Genomic DNA, 18,412 nt, shown 5'->3' with positions numbered 1-18,412 from the left:
ACCAGCCAATTAACGGCTCCGCAAGAATTTCCACCTTACCCCCCCACCAAATAGTGATGCAGAAAAAATAGTTCCAATGAAATCAGGGAGATTCCCTCCTTCTCGGCCTAGCCTGGCCGCCCTCCCGGCTGGAACTTCTCGGATTGCAAGTCCCCTTGAGTGGTAGTAAGGAGAGGTGACTCAACACCCCTCAGACTCCAGGCCCTGATTCCAAGGTGCTCAGCACCCAGCACCTCTTTGGATTCTGGCCTCAGTCGAACAATGCTTTGTAACCACTGATTTTCACAGCCCCGCAAGAGAGAAATCAAAGTGGCAAAGTCACTTAGATTCAATGGCTATTAGCCGTGATGGTCAAGGACACAGTCCCATGCTCGAGGTGTCCATAATCCTGTTTGCCAGATGCTGGGACCGGGATGCTGGGACCAGAGGACAGGATAAGTATCTGCTCTATTCATTCCCTCTGAAGCATCTAGCACCGGCTACTGTCAGCAGTGGGCTAGATGGACCATTGCTCTGACCCAGTCTGGCCGCTCTTGTGTTCTTCTGTCCAGCTGAAATCCTCTGGGTCTGGATGATCTATTTGCAGTTGTTTTACCAACCGGATTTGGGTGTGTCCATTGATGATACTGGATTCTTAACATTGATAGTAGCCCTTTCATGACTTCAGCGCAGTCTCTAGAGGGGTGCAGGGGGTGGCCTGAGGGACGGCAGAGGACTAGGGTAGCAGAGAGGGAGAACACGAGGGTGGAAACATGAGAACTTGGGGGAAAGGATGGGAAACAGGGGCCACATGGGTGTAAGGGATACATAGGGGCTGAGCCAGCAGGACACCAAGCATGCAGGAGTTTGGGAGGGAGCTGGTTAGGGGCAGGAAAAGCTGGGGCAGTGATAGGACAGGGGTGGGGAGAACTTGGCCTGGCTCTCCTCCCCAAAACACACTCCCATCTCCAGCCCAACCCTGCCATCTGGCCTGCACGTGCTCCCAACAGAAGCCCAGGTTTTGCAAGATCCAGCCCTGGCTCAGAATCACGTCCCCTGCCCTTGAGAGCCGACTATCCCTGGGGTGGGACAAGGCAGCAGGAACTACAAACAACCATATGCAGAGGCCACTTCTGAGAACTATTGTCCCTCGGTCTTCATGTCGCAATATTGGGGAGGGGAGCGCAAGCTGATTATTCCTTTCAAACCAGCTGTTTCTACTGCATGACTGTCTGAATTGTGTGAAAGATTCTTTTTTAAATGTCATGATTTGGGGCAGAGTTGAATTGGCAGCATCGGCAGGCCCTCCCCCTGCCCCCCCGATTCACCTCCACCCCTCTGAGGACTGGGCTGCACCAGGATGTTCGATCAGGTTAACTGTGTCGGTTTGTGCTGGGACGGTTTCCAGCAGGAGCCCTGGGGTGCAGGCCGCCCTGGGGGTACAGAGGTGCCTCACACCGGCTCACTTCCCTTCCTGAACTGGAAGAAGTTCAGTGCTCAAAGCCTTGTTGCCCCAGCGCATGGGAGCATGGGGGGGGGGGTGTTTTAGCAGCACCAGGACAGATAAAGCAGCAGGCTCTGTTGCTGTCTCCTGGGGGTCCCAGCTGTGCACTGCAATCCCACCAGCCCCACCCCACACCCTGAGTGCTATCTGCCAAGCAGGCTGGGTTGTTAGGAAAGACTGGACAGCCCCTGACCTGGTGGAAGTTTAACATGGAAATTGCAACACGGCTCCCTGGATGAACGGCAGGTCCTCCTGGCTGGGCACCAGGGTAGCCAGGGGCACGCGCCTTGGTTCGGAGCCTGGGTCCCTTCAGCACTCCTTAGGACCCCCTGTCAGCTGCCGTGCCTCAGCCCCCTAGCCAGGGAATAGCTGGCAAGTAGCAGAACCCCAGCCAACCCCCTCCTGCCCTCAACATGCACCCTGCTCCTGACACACCCTGGAATGTCCTCTGCACCCGGGGCTCTTGCTGGGCCTGGGTGAGGGATTGTCAGAGGACCTCTTGTGTTGGAATCTCTCCTTTGGGAAGGGGCTCCATGCAGCCCCAGGTGTGAGCTGGGCACAGGCTGCCTGGGCCCCACCTCCTGCTCAGCCGCAGCAGCTCCCAGCTCGCTTTCCATCCCCAAAACCTGGCCAGCCCCTCTCCCCTCAGCTTCCTTCCACCATGAAGCAGACCCGGCACTGGGCACAGCTGCAAAGCCAGCTCTGTGCCTGGGCAACGAGACTCCTGCGCTGTGCGGCGGTATTTCCCTGGGAGCCCTTCAGCCCGCCATATGACCCTAAGTGCCAGCCTGCCTGTGGCAGTATGCAGCTGCCAGGGGTAGCTCTGCAGACTCGCTCCCAGGAGGGGGTACCTGACAGAGCCCAGAGAGGGGCAGAGGAATAATCAGGGGGCTGAGACCCTCTCTGTCTCTGCAGCATCTGGGGACTGGTGGGTGAACAGGGAAAGCTTCTCAGAGCAATCAGGGTGGTGGCACGGACTAGCTGAACCCTGGCTCCTTGGGCTGCCCCGGTGGTGGCTCTGCACATTGTTGGGTGCCCACAAGGAGCTGGAGCCAGCCCCATGGACTCTGTGCCAGCCTCAGCAGCCTCCATGCAGCGAGAAGGCCTGGCTGTCCAGGGGAGCTTGGAGGAAGGATCTGGGCTTTCCCCACGGGCGCTGCTCCAAACTCTCCATTACTCAGCGCTCTGCCCTTCCTGCCCAGTGGAGGTCAGAGCGGACACTGGTCTGATAACAACCCCACGCCCCTGGTTCTCGGGATTAATCGCCCATTAGTTCACTGTCTGAAAGGAAAACTACCCTCCCCCCCAAACACACGCACCACACACGTAACCCTGAAATGAGTCCGGAGTGGGAGGGGGCGAGATCTGTGAGCCCAGTCTCCCGGGTTCTACTTCCAGCTCTGGGAGGAGAGCGGTGTCTAGCAGTTGGCAGGGGAGCTGGGAGTCAGGATTTCTGGGTTCTGTTCCTGGCTCTGGTAGGGGGCACGTGACTGAAGCAGTAGGAGGAGAATGCTATCTAGTGATTAGAGTGGAGGACTGGCAGTCAGGACTTCTGAGGTCTGCCCGTGACTGGCTGTGTGATCACATCAGTCACTTTGCAGCCATCTCTGTGCCTCAGTTTCCCCATCAGGCTGGTGGCTGAACAGCACTGGGTAAGCGCTTATGAACAACTCAGAAAGGCTGACTGCAGCATGCAGGGCAGGCACTTAGAGCTGATGCAGCTAGAAGGAAACCAGGGAGTCAGCTCCGTGGATGGAAACAGGAAACATCTCTAGGCCCTTTAGGAGGCAGCAGGGCTTAAGCTGGCTCCTGCTCTTGTGGCTTTCACACTATTTTGTGGCAAATGAAGAGGAAGCACTTTACAATCCCAGATTCCGTGTGATCACGCCTGGCTGCTGGGAAGGGGACCTGGGACTTCCCCCTAGCACTAGAGGGGAGAGCAAGATACCTGGGGTCTGCCAGGTATTTTCCAGCCTGGATGGTAAACAGCGCTGCTGCTATTCACCTATGCAAATCCCTTGGCAATTAATCTCCCAGCTGGCAGCTTGGGGGCAGGTGCCAGGGAGTAGCTCTCTCAGAGGAAGGCAGGTTGGCAGCTTTTGTTCAGCAGCCTCCAGAAGAACAGATCTGAACCTGACTCTTTTCAGGGGTCCCTCCCAGGCCCTAACGATCCTGGTCTAGACATGGGAACTGCTGGCCTGGAACACATCAGGGTGGCTCGTCCTAGTACCTAGTGCACCATGCTAGCCTGCCCGTACAGCGCCTCCTGCTGGAAGAGACCGGGCCTGATGTAGCTAGAAGGGGGGCGTTATTTTAGGGCTGCTGCTCCTCAGCCATGAGACGGCATGCCCTGGTTTGCTGTCTCGCCCCTGCTGTCCGTCTGCTTGGTAATACACGGCAGCAGGAAAGAGGTGGGGGCTGATGAGGCTTCTGTGAAGTCCCCAAAGTCCCCTGTGCCCAGCAAGTGAGCAGGAACCCAGCAGCTGTCACAGGCCGGATTCTCCCAGCAGGAGGCGCTGGTGCCCTGGGCCAAGCCAGACCCTGGAGGGATCAGGGTGGAGCTGCCTGTGCCAGTCCTGGCCATTTCTTCCTCAAATGCCACCCCACCCCCACTCCGTGAGGCCCACTCCCCGGCTGGTGCCCAAGGTGGGAAAAGGAGGGGGAGGCATGAGTGAGCAATGCAGCCGGGGGGGGGGGGGGCAGGGAAAGTCCAGAGATTGCACAGAACGGCTCAGAAATTCCAGGACTCTGGCTTCCTGCAGATGCTTTTCCCATCAGGAGGAAATGCAGATATGCTGGCGAGCGAGGCCTTGTCATGCACAGCCATGGAGGGGAGGGGGGCAAGCTCCAGGCCCCGTGCTCTGGGAGATGAGCTGGCTATACTGGCTGGGTGTCATGGGGCGACGGGATCCTGCCATGGGATCCAAGTGCCCCCAACCTCAGCGACAGGTCGGCTCTTGATTCCTCCCTTCCTGGCCCAGACTCTGCAACAGGCCAAATTGGACTGGCCCCAAATGGGGTAAGAGGGGGCAGGTGGGGCGAGAGCATAAAATGATGCAGGGAGGGAGAGGATTTGGCATCTCTTCGTATAATTAAACCCGCACCAGTTACCATGACAACAGTGCTGCAAAAAAACCACCCCACATTAAAACAATAGTGAAAGAATAACCCCAATTTCCCCCTCCCCCCACCCCAGGGCAGGTGCATTTACATGGTTACTCCACCCTCAGGGCAAGGTGTTGCCCCCCCCCAAGCCAGCCTGGGGTGGGGGGTTTGATGGGGTGAGGGCCAAGGGCAGAGCTGCCCCACGCCCCTGCATCCTGGTCTCCCCAGCCTGACCTTGACCACAGGGGCAATGGACGAGGTGACTAATCATGAAGGGCCTGACTGTGATGTGGGAAGTGGGAACTGACCGAAGTCCCCCAAACCCATTCCGCACCCTGGGCAGGGATGACTTTGGGTCACTTGTGACCTGCGGCTGGGACATAGCCAGTGCCCCCAAAGGGAAAAACCCTGTGCCCCATTCTCCCCCACCCCCCTGAAGCCAGCCAGTCTGAACCCAACGCAGCCTGGAAGGGGAAATGCCCGATACCTGGTTTACCAGCTCCAGCTCTGCCTGCCGGGGGCTCAGCGCAGAAGGGGGCTGACTGGGTTCCTAGCACTTTGCAGGGCCAGCCACCGGTATTGTTAATAACTGACACAGCTGAGTCCCAGCCGCCCTCTCTGGGCTTCCTGGCTCTCAGCTGCAGGACAGCCTGGGGCCCTGAATCTCCCCCAACCCCACTCCATTCTGCATAGGCACTGTGCTCTCTGCTGCCTGTCCTTTGTCAAGTACCTGCAATGCCAATGCAGCCACTTGCCTGGGACAGGGGAGCATGGCGGGGGGCCCTTAGAGACACCTCTGTAGGGAGCGAGGGACGCGGAGCCCCCTTGGGCTTGTGGGCAGAACTGGGTTTGAGAAGAATCCTCTGTTCACCCCCAGCACCTTCCACCCAAGGGGGGCCCCACACCAGAACTGAACCTCACCTGCCCTGGGGGGTTGGTCAGATGAGGAAATTGAAGCACAGAGAGGGGATGTGCCTCCCCAAGGTCACATCATGAGTCAATGGCCAAGCCTTGAGCAGAACCCAGGAGTCCTGGCTCCTGCCCCTAGACACAGCTCCCTTCCCAGAGCAAGGCACAGAACCCTGTGCTCTAACCACTGGACAGCATTCCCCTACCAAAGTGTGGGAAGAGAACCCAGGAGTCCTGGCTCCCTTCTCTGACTCGCTAGCCCAGGCTCCTTCCCACCAGGGAGCTCTGGAACTGGCCACTACTGATATTTTTCAATCCTTGGCCCCTGCTGGCCAGGAGCCCTCTGTGCCCATGGCCCGGGACGCGGAGCTGTGCTCTGCAAGGCTCAGCACTGGGCTGGGTCCCGCAGCAGCTGCTGCGGGCACCCCAGAGCTGGGTACCAGGGCTCCCAGAGCCACCATGGGAACAGGCTCCACCCAAAAGAGGAAGAGGCTGGCAGCATGCCAGGGGAGTGGCAGGTGGGGAGGGGGCTGGGCAGGACAGTGGGGGCGGGGGCTGCAGGTGCAGGGATGTTCACAGGTGGGAGAGGGGCCGGGAGCCAGGGGAGCCAGGCTGCACCTGCAAAGGGTCAGGGAACTGTTTCCCCCTGCTTCTCCTGTCCCCCCTCTCCCCGCTATCCTCTTCCCCTCCCCCTCCCCCACTAACCCCTCCCCTGCAGTCCCCATCCCCCTCCACTAACCCCTCCCCCTCCCATCTCCTTCGCTATCCCCCTCCCCCCACTGACCCCTCCCCTGCAGTCCCCATCCCCCTCCACTAACCCCTCCCCCTCCCCTGCTATCTCCTTCCCCCTCCCCCACTAACCCCTCCCCTGCAGTCCCCATCCCCCCACTAACCCCTCCCCCTCCCATCTCCTTCGCTACCCCCCTCCCCCCACTGACCCCTCCCCTGTAATCCCCATCCCCCTCCACTAACCCCTCCCCCTCCCCTGCTATCTCCTTCCCCCTCCCCCACTAACCCCTCCCCTGCAGTCCCCATCCCCCCACTAACCCCTCCCCCTCCCATCTCCTTCGCTACCCCCCTCCCCCCACTGACCCCTCCCCTGTAATCCCCATCCCCCTCCACTAACCCCTCCCCCTCCCCTGCTATCTCCTTCCCCCTCCCCCACTAACCCCTCCCCTGCAGTCCCCATCCCCCTCCACTAACCCCTCCCCCTCCCATCCCCCCCCCCCCCGGGCGGTCGCCGGGCCCGCCGGGTCCTCCAGGCGCAGGGGCCGCTCACTGCCGCCCGGGGCCTCCCTCTTTCGCAGAGCGACCGCTCGTCAGCGCCCGGGCCGCAGGGGCCGCCCCCCCACCGGCTGTTGCTAGGAGACAGAGGGACGCGACTTGCTGCGGGGGGGGCTCAAGAGGTACCGGGGGGCGAGCCTCGGGGGAGGGGTCCCGCGGGGGGCAGGGGCTCCGCGGGGGGCCCATGGGGGGCACCCTGGGGGGAGGGGCCCGCAGGGGGCAGGGGCTCCGCGGGGGCACCCTTGGGGAAGGGGGGCAGTAGGGGGAGGGGGCACCCTGGGGGGAGGGGTCCCGCGGGGGCACGGGCTCCGTGGGGGCACCCTTGGGGGAGGGGGGCAGTAGGGGGAGGGAGCCCCTGGAGGCAGGGGTCCCACAGGGGTCCATAGGGGGCACCCTGGGGGGAGGGGCCCGCAGGGGGCAGGGGCTCCGCGGGGGCACCCTTGGGGGAGGGGGGCAGTAGGGGGAGGGGGCCCCTGGAGGCAGGGGTCCCGCGGGGGGCCCATGGGGGGCACCCTGGGGGAGGGGCTCCGCGGGGGGCCCATGGGGAGCACCCTGGGGGAGGGGGGCAGTAGGGGGAGGGGGTCCATGGGGGAGGGGGCCCGCAGGGGGCAGGGGCTCTGTGGGGGCACCCTTGGGGAAGGGGGGCAGTAGGGGGAGGGGGCACCCTGGGGGGAGGGGTCCCGCGGGGGCACGGGCTCCGTGGGGGCACCCTTGGGGGAGGGGGGCAGTAGGGGGAGGGAGCCCCTGGAGGCAGGGGTCCCACAGGGGTCCATAGGGGGCACCCTGGGGGGAGGGGCCCGCAGGGGGCAGGGGCTCCGCGGGGGCACCCTTGGGGGGGGGGGGCGGTAGGGGGAGGGGGCCCCTGGAGGCAGGGGTCCCGCGGGGGGCCCATGGGGGGCACCCTGGGGGAGGGGCTCCGCGGGGGGCCCATGGGGAGCACCCTGGGGGAGGGGGGCAGTAGGGGGAGGGGGTCCATGGGGGAGGGGGCCCGCAGGGGGCAGGGGCTCTGTGGGGGCACCCTTGGGGGAGGGGGGCAGTAGGGGGAGGGGGCCCCTGGAGGCAGGGGTCCCACAGGGGTCCATAGGGGGCACCCTGGGGGGAGGGGCCCGCAGGGGGCAGGGGCTCCGTGGGGGCACCCTTGGGGGAGGGGGGCAGTAGGGGGAGGGGGCCCCTGGAGGCAGGGGTCCCGCGGGGGGCCCATGGGGGGCACCCTGGGGGGAGGGGCTGTCTGCAGCAGGGAGGGTTCTGACCAGGGACCCTGTGCAGGGTGGGGGGCGCCCCCTTGGCAGCATCTCACCCGGCTCCCCCCCCGCCCCGCAGCCATGCCGAAGAAGGGGCGCAAGGCGGCCGCGCTGAGCGAGGAGCGGTTGCTGCTGATGCAGCAGAAGATGCTGGCGGAGGAGGAGCTGAGCAAGAAGAAGGAGGACATGCTCACCCAGTTCCTGAAGGCGAGGCCCAGGGCGCAAGCGGGGCGGGGTGCCCTGCCCCGGGGCCCAGCTGCTCATGGCCATTTGGTGCCACCTGCAAATTGCCTCCTGGGTGCTGGGAGCTGAGCTGGAACCTGGAGCTGGGCAGGAAAATGGCTGGCCGGGGTGGGGCGGGGGGACAGGATTCGACAGAAAATGTCGACTTTGGGGCCAACAATCGAAATCTACGCTTTTGCTTCTGAAATGTCCCCACCAAGGGAGCTGTTGTTCCAGGGCCTCATTCTCCCACGTGAGCCGGGCTCTCTGCCCAGACTGCGCTGGGCTCTCCCCTCGTAATGCTGAACCAGTGCGGGACATGATGGGCGTCCCTTCAGTCCTTCTGTCGCACGCTGCTGAGAGCTGGCAGAGTCTCTGGAGCTTACGCAGTGCTTGGGGCTGCAGGTTCCACTTGAGCTAGTTAGATACTGGTAGGTGGTTAAGATGTGCTCCCATCCGGCCAGTGTAACCTTCTGACCCACCCCACAGGACAAGCTGGCGAAGGAGGAGCACAACAGCGCCCTCAACCTGAATAAAATCAACCTGCAGTGGCGCACGGTGCTGCGGGAAGTCAAGGCCAGAGAACTGCGCAAGGACATTGAGATCCTGAGCCAGACCTTTGAGCGGGTGGTGGACTGCAAGGACAGTGTCATCCAGGTAAGCAGCAGGGGTCCCATGGGCCCAGGAAGAGGGCTGGAAGAGTGGCTAGCAATGCCCCCCAAGGAGAGGAAGTGCTCCAGGAGGGCAAATGTGCTCAAACCAGGGTTCCATGCACCATGCAGCCCTCGCTGCTGCTGAGCTCGCTGGGGTAACAGTGCTCGGAGGCTCTGGGGCCAGCGCTGCAGTGCCTGAGCCTTCTCTGTCATCCATGCAGTCGCTGGCCAGGGACCTGTCCGAGGCAGAGGCGCAGTACACTCATGCCCTGTGCAGCCACCTGCACAACATCGACCAGTTGCTACAGCTGCAGCGGTGCCGCCTGAGGTACCTGGATGAGGATTACAACACCGAGCTGGAGACCCTGAAGACGGGGTTTGAGACAGAAAGGTACAGGGGTGGGGTGGGAGGGGAGGACTGCCCACTTTGGGGGAGGGCACAGACAGGCAGGTGATGAACACAGGGATGGGGAAGCAGCTTGATGGTGCCCCAGGGCCATGAGCCCTCATCCCTGGCCACAAGGCTCTACTGCTGAGCCCCAGCTGTAGCCCCACTGTGGAGCAGCTGCCCAGAGCTCTCTGGGTAGCCATCAGCTGCTCTCCCTTCCCCTCTGCGAGCCATGCTGGCTCAGCCCTGGCGGCTCACCTGCGGCTTCCCCAGGAGGATGATCATCGAGCACCATGACAAGGAGAGCCGCTACCTCCGGGACGTGCTGCTGGCCCTGGAGCAGAACTTCAGTGAGAGCGAGTACGAGGCCAAGCTGGACTTCCAGAGCACCAGGGACGATGTCAAGAACAAGGTCTGGGCTGAGGCTGCTCCATGCCAGCCTGGGGCAGGGGAGGGGCTTGGTGACACCAGCCTTCCTCTGGTTCTTCAGCCAGCAGCTGGTGGCTGACTCTGGTGAGGAGCCCTTCCTCCTCACACTCCTATGTGTGCAGAGCTTGCTAACGCACAGGGTATGGGCAAGAGTCCATCTCTACCACAAGGTCCTCCCCACTGCCAGCTTAGAGGGCTGCTGCCCAGTCCCAGTGGGACTGGGGTGGTGGAGCTCCCCTCCTGGGGTTTGGGTTCTTGCCCTTGGGGTGGGCTCTTCAGGCATGGCTGGCCTGGGGAGTCAGGGGAGGGGAGGCTGGTGGCTCAGAGTGGGTGAGGGGCTAACATGTCTCCTCACCCAGAACCTGGAGGAGAAGCACTATCTCCGTGTGCAGCTGGAGGGCACAGTGGAGGAGCTGTGGAAGCGATTCCAGCAGGCGCTGAAGAACTACACCGAGGCAACAGAGGACCGGAAGATTGCATTTGAGGCCCTCAAGCTGAAGGATGAGAAGAGCTCCAAGGAGATTGAGATGCAGATGAAGAAGCTGCAGAAAATTCAGGTCAGTGAGGCTGCCCCACCCCAGCCCTGGCTGTAGGAAACAGGCCTTCTTGAGGGGTCGTGGGGTTCCCTGTGTGCTGAGCTCCTCTCTGACTGCTCCGGGCGCCATTTCCCTGCCAGGACTCCATTGGCATCCTGAAAGGCAAGATCACGGCACACATGCGGGAGGCTGAGGAGCAGAACCGGCGCGTGCACGAGGAGAAGGAGGTTGTGCTCAAGCAGCTGCAGAAGCTCAAGAGCCAGATGAACCAGGCCAGGACCAAGGCCAGAAGCAACCTGGCCAAGCTCACCCTGGAGAGCAGCGCTGCCCTGAAGAAGCTAAGGGGTGTCCTAGAAAAGGTAAAGGTCAGAGTTCCCCTAACCCTGCAGGAGAGGCCTCTGCCCCGCCTCTGGGGGCCCTGCTCTCCCATGCATAGCACTGAGCAAGTGCCGCTCACAGCTGCCCCTGTCCAGGACAGCCAGCAGAGAGAAGTCCCAGCCATGCAGCCTGGCTGGTGGGAGATTCGCTTCCCCCAAACCCATCATCCCTTCCTGGCCTCAGGGAGACACTTCTGCCGTCCCCCTGCATTGTCAACAATTCAGCACCCCCCAGGAAAAGCGCCCCCTCCTGGTTTCCAGAGCACACAGCCATTCTCCACTGTTCGTGGAGCAGTCCCCAACCAGCCCGCTAAGGCCTCACTTGCCCATCAGGCAGAGCTCATCCTGAGGCTGGCAGAGATGTGTCGGAAGCTGGAGACCGAGGAGGAGAAGGTGCTGCCATTCTATGCCTCCTTGCTGAGCAGGGAGGAGCAGGAGAAGGTGAAGCAGGTCTCCCTGGAGAAGGCGGGGGAGCAGCTGGCCCAGGTAAGAGGTGAAAGCATTTGGCCTGGTCCTGGACCCCCTCCCTCCCCTCAGGGTGCTGGAAGGAGGGCAGGGACCCAGATGCTGGGGGTGCCTAGAGGCAGGCTGGCATAGCTGGTGGAGAGCGTGTGCCGCACCAGGTGGCTGGGGAGAAGGTTGCTGAGAACCGTGCGCTCTTTAATTGAGGGGACAAGCAGAACCAGATGGGGTGCATTGTGGGAGCTTCCCCCAAGCCAGCGCTGTCCCCTCTCAGCTCTCCTCTGTCCTTCCAACTGCAGCTGATGCAGGATTACCTGGGCCTGGAGCACTTCTGGCAAAGGTACAACAAGGTGAAGCTGGAGCAGCTTTCTCTGGAGCGGGAGAAGGCAGTGCTGCGCCAGGAGAACCAGAAGCTGCGCCTGCTGCTGAAGCAGTACCTGGACGGGATCTCGGTGAGTGATGAGGTTCTCAGCAGGCTCAACCCACTGCTCATCGTCAACCACAAGCCCCGTGCGCCTGGGCCTGCCGGCAAAGCCCACCGAAAACGGCTCCTTCACAATGTCATCGAGGCTGCCCACGAGGTGCCACACATCCTGTGAGCCGCCCACCTGCCCAGCCTGGGGCATGCTGGGAACTGTGCTCTGCGAGCTGCGGCAGCTTGTGCCTGGTGCGCGTGGCTGGGCGAGTCGGGCATGAGGAGCGGTGAGCACTTCCCCCGCGGTGCTGTCCCACTTGCTGGGGAAACTCCGTGCCCATAGGAAGCTGCCATTAAAGGGTTGTACTGATCGCAGTGGTGATGCCTGACAGGGGAGTTTAGGGGCGCCGAGGGGCATCCAGGCACATGGCTCTACCCCTGCGTTGCCAAGGCAGGCTGGTGACCCTGGTGCAGCTCTGCAGCCTCCAGGCCAGGCCCTGCTCCAGGGAAGCACGGCCCTGGGATTGCCTGATCCTGGGAAAGGGCAGGCAGGTGGCCACTGTGAGTGAGGTGCCTTCACTCTCCTGCCTGTTTAAGCCCTGGGAGCTAGCTTGGTCAGGTTCACGCTGGTCCTGCTGCTCTGGCCCCCCTACAGAGGGGAGCAAAGGGCTTCCCCCACACCCTCTTCCCCAGGGACCCTGACAGAAGCAGCCACAGAGCAGGTGCTGACACTGTGGGAGGGGAGGAGGTTTATTTCTTTTTGGCCTTGTTTCTCTTCTCCTCCTTGAGCCTCTTCTTGGCCCCCCGGGAGCTGCTGGCCTTGTGGTAGAGGTGGTAGCCAATCAGGCCCAGCAGAGCCGGGATCAGCCCAATGCAGAGCAGGGGCAACACGTCATTCATCAACTTCTGCCAGTGGCTGGCCCGGGAGAGGCCAACCAGCTCCACATCGAACTGCAGCACGGCATCAGCTGGGGAGAGAGGGAGCATGGCTGAGCGGGGCTCCCCTGTACACAAGGCAGAGGTAGCAGTGGTCCTGACCCAGCTGGCATAGGGCATGTGGTCAGTGCCCAAGCTCATCGGAGGGCACCAGACAGCGCTGCTGCCCCAGAGCAGGGCACCCGCACGCTGCCCTGCCCAGAGCAAAGCAGAGGTAGCTGCAGCTCTGGGGAGTCCCAGCCCTGCCACGTCAGCTCTGGCAGCCTCTCCAGGCAGGCCAAGGCCTGAAGAGGCTACAGAGCCCAAACTCCCTTGCTCCTTGGCAGGCCGTGTAGGGCACAACGTCCCGCTCTGGGGCTGTCCGTCAGCCCAGCACCAAATTCACCAGGGAGCAGAATCTGTAGCAGATGTTGCTGGGTAACCAGAGGGCTGGGGGGGACCTAACAGCAGCCTAGTGCTCTCTGCCCTGGGGGTGGGGGGTGGGGCACCAGGGCTTGGCTCTAAGACTCAGGCCGATTAAGGAAGATCTCATGTCCAGCCAGGCTGGGCAGGAACGGAGGCGGCAGTTACCTGGTATAGCAGGCGGGGATCCTCGCTTGCCGTAAGCCAGATGAGGCGGGATGATCACCCTCCGCTTCTCCCTGCCAGGCAGAGGGAGAGGCACATTAGAGCAAGGGCCCAACCATCTGCCACAGCCCTGCCATTCACACACAGCATCCCTTGCCCAAGGCACCCCATCCACCAGGGAAGTGCGACCACTGCTGGGGTGGAGCACAGCATCACTTCAGCACCCACACAGCACAACTCCATCACAGTTCAGGACAAGACGTGCCTAATGGCGCATCAAACTGAAATTGTACATGGGTAGAACGTAACCGATAAAGCTGAGCTGTGGGCAGGCTGCTGAGGATACCAGCCCACAGGGGCAGCTCTAGGGATTTTGCGGCCCCAAGCACAGCAGGCAGGCTGCCCCCAGCGGTTTGCCTGTGGAGGGTCTGCTGGTCCCGCGGCTTCGGTAGACCTCCTGCGGGATGCGGGAGGTCCTCCGAAGCTGTGGGACCAGCGGACCCTCCGCAGGCAAACTACCGAAGGCAGACTGCCTGCCACCCTCGCAGCGCCGGCAGAGCGCCCCCCGTGGCTTGCCACCCCAAGCACGCGCTTGGCGTGCTGGGGCCTGGAGCCACCCCTGCCAGCCCGTGTCCAAGGAGAAGGGCCTGGAAGTGTTAAAATAACAAGAATGCATTAGGGCCTCCTCTCCAAGGCAGCACGTCAGCAGCAGGTGGTTGGGGCGCTGGCTGAGTGACTGAGAGCAGCTTCCCACGAGGTTCCGCATCCAGCCCGTGACCCGATCCAGCCCTGGGGGGCCAGAGTCAGAGCTGCATGTTCATCTCCAAGCGCTTGCAGGCCCGTGGCTAAATCCCAACCATGGGCACCTGCCTGCAGAAACCCAGTCGGCATGAAGGGAACTCCGGGCCCCTGCCCCCAGCAGGCAGTCTGGCCCAGCCCAGAGGGCAGGCAGAGAGCCCCCTTCCTGTTCCTGGAGATGAGCACACACTGAGAGCCAGGCCCAGCCTCCTGGAGAGAAAAGAGCTGGGCCCCCTGCCTAGGCTCTGACCTGATTTTTACCATGTTTGGGTCTCTGGCCTCCTGCCCACTCTGCTGATCCAGCCCCATGGGAAGCCCCGTACTGGGAGCAGAAGGAGAGCGCCGAGGATCCCCATCTTGTCTATTGCTTTGGCTGAGAGCACTGAGCTAGGATGCCTTTCCCCAGTCACACCACCACTGCTCTTGCTAGCAAGCCAGGGCCTCACTTACCCAACGCACATGTCTAGCAAGCTTTGCTCCAAGCCTGGGAGGAGGGAAAAACCACAGAAGAAGAGAGACAGATCAGGGGGATTCTCTGAAAGGCTTCCCACCCACTGGGTGAGGGGCCTCTTTGGGATTGCTCATCTTCCCACCCCCTGTTGCAGGAGGCCTCCCTTCTGAGCCCCCAGCCCCGCTGAGCTCTGGCAGGCTCACGGCACCAGGGGGTTAAGCCGCTGAAAGCTGCCACAAGGAGGCAGTGACAGCGCAGGCCGGGGTGCCAAGGAAGTGGGAGCAAGGGCAAGATGTGGGAGGGGAGAGTCTGTCACGGAAACACTGGAGCAAGGGGCAGTGGCCCCTTCACACGCTGTCACTGCAGAGAGGACAGGCAGGGGAACATGTGAGTGCGTTCCAGGGGCAGCCGGATTCAGATCAGTGCAGGGGAACCGTGGGGCACCTGGTCCTTCCAGCAGATGCCAACAGAGACCAGCCAGAAGAGACTCCTGCACCTTCCACTGCAGTTAGTATGTCAATAGTGCCTAGAGGCCCCTGTCACGCCAGGCGCTGTACAGGCCCCAACCGAGATCGTGCCGGGCGCTGCACTGGCCCCGACTGAGAAAAGCCCCCCCCCCATCTTGCTGGGGAGGCGGGGAAAAAGGCTGAAAGAGGGTAAGTGACGGCCAAGGGCACGCACGCACTCAATGGCAAAAGCGGGAACAGAGCCCAGATCTCTGGAGGCCCAGCCCAGCCTCCTCCCCGATTGGGGCTCAGGCTGACGTACCAGGGATCACCTGTCTTTTACCCAGCTCCACCTGCAGGGGGTCCCGCGAGAGCGAGGTGTCGATGATCCGCCCATCCTCCAAGCTGCCCTGCGGGGAGACATTGACACGCGGGTAACCTCCAGCGCGGGCGCAAGGTCCTGGAGCAAGGGAGCTCCTGCTGCACCACCCCGACAGACACGCAAAGGGCCCTGCTACGGAGACGCTGGCACAGTCCCTAGGCCTCCCCGGGGTGGGCAGCGGGGGCGAGTGGGCACAGCAGGGCAGGGGACTGACATGGGAACAAAGCAGCGTGAAGGGCAAAGGTGGCAGAATGGCTGCAATTCTGCCCTCTGCCGCTCCTGGGAAGGGGACACAACTGCAGGCCCCCCTGACCCAGAGGCACTGTCCCCAACCCTCCCCCCACAGGGGGCACTGTGCCCCAACTCCCCCAGACACAGAGAGCACTGTCCCCCTGGACACAGGGGCACTGTCCCCAACCCTCCCCCCACAGGGGCACTGTGCCCCAACTCCCCCAGACACAGAGAGCACTGTGCCCCCCCACAGGGCACTGCCACCCCCACACTGGGACACTGTCCCCAACACCCCCAGACACGGGGACTGCCCCCGTCCCCCCCGACACACACAGGGGGCATTGTCCCCATCCCCCCCGACACACGCACGGGGCCCTGTCCCCAACCCCCCCCAGGGGCAATGCCTCCCGCCTGCCAGCCCCACGCCCTAGAGACTCAGGGGCACTGCCGCCCCCGCGCCACGTCCCGGACACGGGAGCCGCTCACCCTCCCGCCGGCCGCACCGCCACATCTGGGGCTCGGCGCCCCGCCCCGGCGGGAGCCACCCCGGCCTGGCCCCGCCCCGGGCGGAAGGAGCCGCCAGCGCTGACGTGTCCTGCGCCCCCCCAGCCCCCCTTACCGTGTAGTGAATCTGCACCGTGTCGCCCAGCGCCGAGCGCGCCGCGCAGTCCTCGGGGGGCGCCACCTGCGGGGCAAGCGCAAGGGGGGGTCACAGCTCTGGCGCCGGGCCCCCCCGTCTCCTCCCGTGCTCAGACACGGACCCCGCGCCCCCCAGCGAGGAACAGGCCCGCGCGGCGCTCCCCCCTGAACCCCGTTCCAGAGCGCCCCCCCCGCGCCCTCACCAGGGTCTCCAGCTGCGGCGCGGGGGGGGTGTCCCGCCGCTCTCCCACCCCGCACCCCCCCGCGGCGCCCCGCGCCCACACCAGGGTCTCCAGCTGCGGGGTGGGGGGGTGTCCCGCCGCTCTCCCACCCCGCACCCCCCCCCGCGGCGCCCCGCGCCCACACCTGGGTCTCCAGCTGCGGGGTGGGGGGTGTCCCGCTGCTCTCCCTCCCCGCACCCCCCCCCGCGGCGCCCCGCGCCCACACCTGGGTCTCCAGCTGCGGGGTGGGGGGTGTCCCGCTGCTCTCCCACCCCGCACCCCCCCGCGGCGCCCCGCGCCCACACCAGGGTCTCCAGCTGCGGGGTGGGGGGTGTCCCGCTGCTCTCCCTCCCCGCACCCCGTTCCGCAGCGCCGCCCCCCCCGCGGCGCCCCGCGCCCTCACCAGGGTCTCCAGCTGCGGCGCGCGGGGGGGGGTGTCCCCACCGCTCTCCCCCCGCGCCCCGCACCCCAGCAGCAGCAGGAGGAGGAGGGCGGCCGGGCGGCGCGGGAGCATGGTCAGCGCGGAGCCTGCCCGGGAGCGTGTGTGATGGGGGGGCCGCTAGCGCTTCCTCCCCGCGGCCAGCGCCGCCTGGTGCCTTCCCACTCCCTGTCATTCAACCCAGGGCTTCACGGGCCCCCAGCAGCTCCGCCCCGGCCGGGCCCGGGGGCACGTGCGAGCTGAGCTCCCCCGTCCCCCCCTCGCGTTAACTGACGTGGGATGTCAGCACACCCGCTACCCCGGCGGCACTGGCCTCGGGCCGGAGGCAGGGCCACGCAGCAGGCCTGGGGCCAGGGCAGGCAGCAAGGCGGGGCGGGGGCGGGGGCGAGAGCTCCAAACTCAGGTCACTGCGAGGGGGGAGTTGTGAGCATGGGGAGTCAGATACGCACCTGGCACACACACGCCTGGCACATGCACACCTAACACACACCTGGCACACACACGCCTGGCACATGCACACCTAACACACACACCTGGCACACACGCGCCTGGCACATGCACACCTAACACACACCTGGCACACACACGCGCCTGGCACATGCACACCTAACACACACACCTGGCACACACACGCCTGGCACATGCAAACCTAACACACACACCTGGCACACACACGCCTGGCACATGCACACCTAACACACACACCTGGCACACACACCTGGCACATGCACACCTAACACACACCTGGCACACACACACCTGGCACATGCACACCTAACACACACCTGGCACACACGCCTGGCACATGCACACCTAACACACACACCTAACACACACACGCCTGGCACATGCACACCTAACACACACACCTAACATACACCTAGCACATGCACACCTAATACACACACCTAACACATGCATACCTAACACACATTCCTAACACACTGACTGTGCCTGCAAGCCCTGCTGTAACCTGTGTTCCTGTTGTCCAATAAACCTTGTGTTTTACTGGCTGGCCGAGAGTCACTGTGGGTCCCAGGAAGAGGGGTGCAGGGCCGGACTCCCCCACACTCCGTGACAGGCACATGCTGTGACACAGTAGGGAGCGGGGTGGATTGACCTGGGACTGTCTGCATGGGGGAGGGGAAAGCAGGGGGTGACTTTAGGTGAGGGAGGTACCTGAGCCAGGACGGGGGTGGGGCCAGGACAAAGGGAGAGGAAGTGGGGGGGAGTTGGCTGGAGGGGGTGGTTTTTCAGTTTGGGGCTAGCTGGGAAGAGGCAGGAACCCCAAGTCTGGGGTCGAAGCTCCTTGCCCCAGAGGGACCCAGCTGAGGGGGCCTGGTTGTACCTACAAGCCCTGCTTGGGACTGGGGTCCTGTCGGCTAATAAACCGTCTGTTTTACTGGCTGGCTGAGAGTCAGAGTGGATCACAGGAAGTGGGGGGTGCATGGCCCGGACTCCCCCACACTCTGTGACACATGCACACCTAACACATGCACACTTGGCACACACACCCCCACACACACACCTGGCACAGGCACACCCAGTACACCTAACACACACACATCTAGCACGCCTAACACACACGTGTTTTGAAGGAGGCTGCACCCCCTATTTGTGAATGAGCTGGGGGCGGGGTGGGCGGCACAGCTCAGGTTCCAGGTCAAACTTCCCCAGGGGCGAAAGCCTGTTTCCCCTGGGGGGGGTGGCACTAGTTCCAGGCGGCAGCCTGGGGCTTCAGCCCTTTCAAACCTGTGCAAAGCTAGCTAGGCGGGGCCCTGCCTACCCGGAGCAGTGC

General features: G+C 63.5%; 2 protein-coding genes across 4 annotated transcripts; one reads left to right on the top strand and one right to left on the bottom strand.

Moving 5' to 3' along the window:
* Window positions 1-1,355: 1,355 nt before the first annotated feature.
* Window positions 1,356-11,875, top strand: CCDC65 (coiled-coil domain containing 65). 2 transcript variants are annotated; one of them, XM_030554843.1, is made up of 10 exons: window positions 1,356-3,135; window positions 6,805-6,903; window positions 8,102-8,229; window positions 8,734-8,901; window positions 9,119-9,288; window positions 9,559-9,697; window positions 10,074-10,271; window positions 10,391-10,609; window positions 10,961-11,113; window positions 11,389-11,875. In XM_030554843.1, exons 3-10 carry the CDS (start codon window positions 8,104-8,106, stop codon window positions 11,686-11,688), a joined length of 1,473 nt encoding a protein of 490 aa, XP_030410703.1. In that variant the 5' UTR covers window positions 1,356-3,135; window positions 6,805-6,903; window positions 8,102-8,103; the 3' UTR covers window positions 11,689-11,875. The 2 variants fall into 2 exon arrangements, with proteins under 2 accessions (XP_030410703.1, XP_030410704.1); XM_030554844.1 differs by lacking the exon at window positions 1,356-3,135 and having other exon boundaries at window positions 6,795-6,903.
* Window positions 11,876-12,230: 355 nt separating this feature from the next.
* Window positions 12,231-16,811, bottom strand: FKBP11 (FKBP prolyl isomerase 11). Of its 2 annotated transcripts, XM_030554847.1 has the most exons (6): window positions 16,579-16,811; window positions 15,935-16,000; window positions 15,025-15,112; window positions 14,256-14,289; window positions 13,011-13,081; window positions 12,231-12,472 (listed from the first exon to the last, which is right to left on the bottom strand). In XM_030554847.1, the coding sequence occupies exons 1-6, from the start codon at window positions 16,687-16,689 to the stop codon at window positions 12,255-12,257; spliced, it is 588 nt and encodes a 195-aa protein (XP_030410707.1). In that variant the 5' UTR covers window positions 16,690-16,811; the 3' UTR covers window positions 12,231-12,254. The 2 variants fall into 2 exon arrangements, with proteins under 2 accessions (XP_030410707.1, XP_030410708.1); XM_030554848.1 differs by lacking the exons at window positions 15,935-16,000; window positions 16,579-16,811 and adding an exon at window positions 15,802-15,819.
* Window positions 16,812-18,412: the final 1,601 nt, after the last annotated feature.

This window comes from Gopherus evgoodei, chromosome 3 (genome assembly GCF_007399415.2).
Source record: "Gopherus evgoodei ecotype Sinaloan lineage chromosome 3, rGopEvg1_v1.p, whole genome shotgun sequence".
NCBI lineage: Eukaryota > Metazoa > Chordata > Testudines > Testudinidae > Gopherus > Gopherus evgoodei.
This window is presented reverse-complemented; position numbering and strand designations above follow the sequence as displayed.